Source organism: Myxocyprinus asiaticus, chromosome 8, assembly GCF_019703515.2.
Source record: "Myxocyprinus asiaticus isolate MX2 ecotype Aquarium Trade chromosome 8, UBuf_Myxa_2, whole genome shotgun sequence".
In the NCBI taxonomy this organism is placed as follows: Eukaryota; Metazoa; Chordata; class Actinopteri; order Cypriniformes; family Catostomidae; genus Myxocyprinus; species Myxocyprinus asiaticus.
In genome coordinates, this window is record NC_059351.1 from 40,603,223 (window position 1) to 40,609,550 (window position 6,328).

Consider the following 6,328-nt stretch of genomic DNA (forward strand, 5'->3'; position numbering starts at 1 on the left):
ATTGAGACCGTTTAGAGCTCTGAATGATGGCCTGTTTGGTTGCATGGTAACTGCATGTAATAGTGAGTAATGTTTCCTTCAAAGAATTATACAAGCAATGGAGACCTTGAAATATGTGTGTGTGTGCAGCAGCCGTGTGTGTGTGTGTGTGTTTCTGTCTGTCTGTCTGTCTGTCTGTATGTATGTGCCAGGAGAGGTCAGATTGAGAGAGGGAGAGAGAAAGAGCACATGTGAGATTCTACTGTAGAGCCTTAGGTTTTGGATAGAGATGTAAAGAAAAGAGTACACCCACACCAAATATGTCCAAAGATAAGCATTTATTAATTAGTTCATGCTTACTGTCCAGCACTTTTTTGTTCTAGTGAAAAGATTTCAACAGCTCATTCTTTCACAGTCTTACATTCAAGTGCACATGATGCACACATTCAGGGGTAAAAAGGTATAACTAATGCTTTGGTCATCTGTGAGCGACCTCACAAATATGGTCACTCGAGAGCACCTCAAGGCAGTTTGACCTTACCCGCCCGCCTGATATTTACATAACACACACACTTAACACAAACAGTTATAAGACAAAAATGTGTCATGGCAACATTGCGGAACTCCTGTGGGGGAAAATGGCAGTATTATTTGTTTCTGTTCTATCTCAAGGTAAACATAAGACAATATATTGCTAGAATTAACAGTAAAAACCTAAAGACAAAATCTAGCTGCATTCATTGATTGGTATTCTTGTTTTGGCCCCTGAAGATAATCGGTGAAACCAAAAACACATTTTCAATCCATTGTATCACTTTCCTTGGAAGAGGAATTTTCTACATTAGAATTCACGTCTCCTTATTTATTCACATGTCCATCCTTTATTATTCTATCTTTTCATCTCTACCACCCACATCCGCCCCTGCTTTCCACTCTTTCTCTCCTTTTACTTTACTCTTTCTCTCCTCTTTTCCTTGCCCTATCAATTTGATTCTCAATAGCCCTGTATATTGTTAAAAAAAGGAGGAGGATAGGGGAATAGGCAATGCCTCGCAAAGGACAAACTTGGAGAGAAAGACAAAGCAAGGGAAGGAAGAGCAGCAGACAGCAGACCAGACAAAGTCCTCTATGACCAATGATAGACATTATTCAGTCTACCAATCTGTCAATAAGCATGTCTTATTGATTTACCAATCAGCTTTGCCCACTAGTCAATCCACTTTAAGGAACAGTAGTGATGCCAAAGCTCTATCAGCTATAAAGTCTGCATTACCTTCACACTTAGGAAATGATCTCATTCTTTCTTCAGTGTCCATTTATTGCTTTTTCCTTGGAGTATGTCCTAGTTTTCGCATAATGCCAATTATGTTTTGACTGGCTATTGACTACTGATCTAAATTAATAGTTAAAATAAAAAAGGATGGAGTTTTCCAATATCTCACAGTTAGTGAGAAAAGAAGCATTTGCACATACAAAAACAAAAAACAACAAAAACAAAAAACAAAGAATAAACAAAGTCTTGGAAAGATGTAGTGAATCTATTTGACAGTTAAGACACAACATGTTAACAGTATTTCGAAAGATATACAGCCAAACAAAAATTAAGAACACTCTTGTGCCACTGATTGATCTTTCCATGCACTGGCTGTAAAAATAGCACAACTGACATTACCCACAGTGACATTCTTGGCCAATCAGAACAGTGACAAACATAAGGCATTTCGTAGCACTATTTACAGCTCTCTCTCTGCCGAGATGTTGTATTTACACAAGTGATAATTGCTGTCATGGTGGGTGATGTAATAAAATCTTTCACCTTCTCTTGTGTGTACTCTATCTCTCTCTCTGTGCACCTATCTTACCATGATTTTGGTGATCTCTACCTCTTCTTCTTAGCTCCTTGCTTCACTTTCTGTGTTTCACTTTGCTCCTTTACACCTTTTGTTTTTTGCTCTTCTAGCCCTGAATAATTTTGAGGCCCTTCCGATAGTCGGTAGTTAACGGTGCTGTAAATGGAGCTATGGCATTAGCAGTAACAGCATTAGCTGGAAAGTTAGTGAGAGGTTGTCGTGATGACATTACAAGCTATAATTACAACTAACTATCATTGAAGCACTTAAGAATGGCTGAATAGTAAGAAGCATACAAATATTGTACATAAACCTAAGATGGAGATTCATATCTCTCTGTCTGCACTGACTGTGACAGAGATGGTGCTGAGTACATGTGCCCTCAAAAAAGAAGGTCAGTGTATCTGCTTCACTAACCAAGCCCTCAGAACATCTTTCATTATTTTCCATGAAGGGCCTGTACTGCCCAATGTTCCCTGCTTACCCCCGTATCCTAAATCAGTGTAGTGCCCTCTAGATGCCAAGAACTAGAGGCTCAAACTGAACAGAACAAAGATACAGGTGAGGTTGATGGTAACAGGAATCAAGGAATTCAAGAGTTAAATTGAGCAAACAGGGTTTTCCCACCTCCAGAGAGGAGAAAAAATGAGGGGGATAAGGGTTCTTCAGAGGTTGATAGATTCAGCCAAAAAGAAGATAGATACAGACAGTCAAGACAGACATGGAGAGTAGCAAGAGAGAAGAAGTTGAGGAGCGAGAGGTAGAGGAGGAGGGGGGCAGAGAGTCGAATTCGGGTGGGCACTCAAGCTCAAAGCAGCGCAGGGAGGTGATGCCTGCATCTTCATTGCCATAGTTGGCCCAGTACTCTTCTGGGTCAAGCTTGGGAAGAAGAGCCTCTTCATCCCCAAGCTCATACTTTGTGGATGTAGATGTAATTGAGGGTTTTCCTCCAGGGAAGGGGTATGCCTTGGTCTCAGAACTCTTCTCAAAGATGCCCTTGGAGGTGCTGACAGGCTTGTTCTTGGAGAACCACCAGCGGGTCTTGGTACTGAAAGTGGTGGTGGTCGTGCCACCAAGGGAGCCGGGGTCAGGGAGGGGGCAGAGTGCAAAGTCCATCTCCCTCAGGAAACGCAGGTCCTGTCCGCGACGAGGGGCTGGGGAGGCGCAGAGCACCTCGGAGCTGGACAGACGGGCGCCACGGAAGAACTCCCACAGAGGGCGAGCCTCACAGCCGCATGCCCAAGGGTTGTTGTTCAGCCGCAGAAACTGGATGGAGGCAATGTCGTGCATGGCCTGACCGGGCAGCTCTGCCAGGGAATTGTTGAAGAGAAAGAGCATGGTCAGTCGGCCCAGGTCGCGGAAAGCACGGCGGTTGACCTGACGGACCCTGTTGTCGTGAAGCAGCAACCTGTCAAGGTTGACCAGGCCACGGAACACATTCTCGGACAGAGTGCGGATGCGGTTGCCATGCAGGAAGAGTTGACTGAGGTTGATCAGGTCAGCAAAGAGATCATCCTGGATGAAGTGGAGTTGATTCTCCTGCAGGTAGAGGAACTGTAGACTGTAGAGCTTGTGGAAGATGTCATGGGGGAGGGCGGCCAGGCGGCAGCGGTGCATGTGGAGGCTCTGGAGCTTCTCCAGGCCACGGAAAGCTCCGCCCTCAAGGCGGTGCAGGTGAGGGTTGTCGCCCAGATCGAGCTCCTCCAGATCACGCAGCTCACTGAAGGCACCAGCCTCGATCCAGGTGATGTTGTTGGAGAAGAGCCACAAGACCTGGCATGTGATGAATGGATGGAAAGAAATGGAAACAAAAGAGGAATAGGGAGAAGAGTGTAAAAGATAGTAGCAGAAATGGAAGAACCAACAAGTGGGGGAGAAAGTAAAGAGAAGTAATGATTGCAAACATGAAATAAGTGGGTTGAGGGGTGGAAAATGTAATGAGGTGAAGATTTGGGGGTGGAGCAAATACAAAATAGAAAGATGTGTTATATTTTTGCCATTTCCCTTTGGTAAAGAAGAACTCATATCTCCAAATTTTACACTGTAGGCTTATATGCATTTATATAAAGGAAAGTTTATCTACAAATATAAGGATTAAACATTCTCTCACACACATTTGCTCAGATATGTAAATAGGGACATACCATAGACTTTTATTGTTCAAATTTATTGTTACTGTATAAAGCTAACTATACTTACTATAAACTAACTCTAACCCACACCTTAAACCTAACCCTAAAAGAAAACGTTCTGCATTATTAGAAATTTAAAAATCATTATTTAATTGATGTATGTATTGTTTTTCCAAATGAGGACAAAATGTCCCCAAAGTGAGGATTTGTCCGATTTTGTCCCCAGTTTGTCCCCAAATTATAGCTAAGGTATACACACACACACACACACACACACACACACATGCACTTTTTTTACCTGTGTGCCAAAAGCAAAGGACCCCACTCTCAGTTCAGTGATGCGGTTGTTTTGCAGAAAAACGCGCTGGGATTCGTAGGGCATGCCGGTGGGCACAATGGTGAAGTTTTGCGCCTGGCAGCTCACGGTCATGGGGGTCGGGTAGCACACGCACCGATGAGGGCAGTTCTGCGCAGGCACGGGCTTAACCACGACAAGCCAGACAACCAGCCAGAGCGAGAGCGCGCCTGATGGAAAGAGAGGAGCGCGTCACATTACTGAAAGTTGCGTATTGGCTAAAGGGCGCGTTCATGCTCAACGCTTAGACGGGAGCTGTCCAAAAGCTTTGGTGCTGAAACCAACGCCTTGGAAGTCGGCAATAATCGCATCTTCATTTACAATACTTTTTGTATGAAATATAAAAAAATAAATAATAAATAAATAAAATCCATTATAATAATAGCAATTGCTCTTTACAATTTTATGAATCTAAAGGCGAATTTTCACATTGCCTACTAATTTTGAACATGGCTCTTCAATCGCCTTAAATTTAAGTTGAATTAAAATGTACGACTTTAAAACACATTTTAAACACTTATAGTCATTTTGTGCGAATATTATCTGAACACATAATTTCAAAACATTACTTTAAAAAATCAAAGCAGCAAAGACGAAAGACATTCGAACTTTGCTGCATGCACAAAACCAAGTACATTCTTGACAGCCAACTCGATCGTATTCTATCACTTAGAAGTGCTTTAAAAGCAATAATTTCCCATACTTGAAACACTTTAACAAAGTTACAGCACTTCAAATGCAGACTTAGACTAGAGATGAACAATAAAGAAGCAGAAACTCACTCTTAAAGTTGTGCGCAATGGAGCTGCGTTGGCTCCGCGTAAAAGTCGATGTTTCCATTCCGAACCAAAGCCGAGAGCGAGTTAGCCTGAGGAGATTAACGAATGATTCCCTGCTATCTCCGCTGGTGCTCTGGTTCCCGAGTCGGAGCGACTGAGAGAGTGCCGAATGATGGGTCCCGGGCCCATTTTATACCCGAGCGCGCTGCGCGCCTACGGCAGTGGGCACCACGGAATCTCTCAGACGTCACCAGTCGGGTCAAGCCCAAGCGAGGGTGGCAAACGGAAAAGGCGGGGCGGAGAGAGGAGGGGAGGGCTTCAGCGCACTAGTTTGGACCGAGGGAAGTCGGACGTCTTAGCTCAGAGTTACGTAGAGGACCACGATTGTGGAGACGTAGTTTGGAAAGGGCGGGGGAGCGCGGGCACGGCGCCCGTTAATGACTGAACGGAGAACAGGCGAGGAGTTGCGCACAAGGCACATGAAATAGACACACAGCTCGTTTCTTGGCTTTGGATCCCAAATCCCTTTGGATTATGCTTTCCTCCGCATTAATAATGAGAAGGCTGGAGGAAACAAAAGCATTATTGTATGTGCAGCTGAGACTCTATTCTCTAGAGACACAGGAGTCATGACTTCAAATATAGAGATCCGAAGTTGAAACACTGAGATAATCGCAAAGAGATTTGATAATGAGTGACTAATGAAGTTATTACTACATACTGCATAGAGAAAAGTAACTGTAGACCAATGAATAGAAAGTTTGGTCTCCTATATGGCCAGCTTCCTGAGCACGTTTTATATCTTCATATGAACTAAAACCACAGTACACTGAAAAATGTTAACCTAAACATTTGCATCATGTGGTAACATCTAAATTAACTGGTTTTATTCAGGTCAAAAATATTATTTAACAACACTGAATCAACCTGAATACGGAAAAAGTGTTAAATCCGGTAGCTCCTTAAGCTAACAATTGCATGATACCACTTTTGTTTTTTGTTTTTTTTTTGTTTGTTTTTTTTTTTGTGTATCCACTGATAATGTTGTTTAGTTGAAAGTTTTTAGCACAATAGTCTTATTCTATGTGCACAACACTGGTTTGGTTCACATACAATCCTATAAAATCATCTTTTTCAAGATCAACAATCATGCAGGTTTACTAACAGGCTACAAATCCAGTTAGATGGGTAGACAGACAGACAACGGTGGACCCGGTGAATGTCCATGTTGTT

General features: G+C 42.9%; 1 protein-coding gene across 1 annotated transcript; it reads right to left on the reverse strand.

Moving 5' to 3' along the window:
* Positions 1–347: 347 nt before the first annotated feature.
* On the reverse strand, positions 348–5,227 carry LOC127444596 (reticulon-4 receptor-like 2). Its single transcript, XM_051704053.1, has 3 exons — positions 5,099–5,227; positions 4,260–4,486; positions 348–3,602 (listed from the first exon to the last, which is right to left on the reverse strand). The coding sequence occupies exons 1-3, from the start codon at positions 5,154–5,156 to the stop codon at positions 2,511–2,513; spliced, it is 1,377 nt and encodes a 458-aa protein (XP_051560013.1). The 5' UTR covers positions 5,157–5,227; the 3' UTR covers positions 348–2,510.
* Between the last annotated feature and the right edge of the window lie 1,101 nt (positions 5,228–6,328).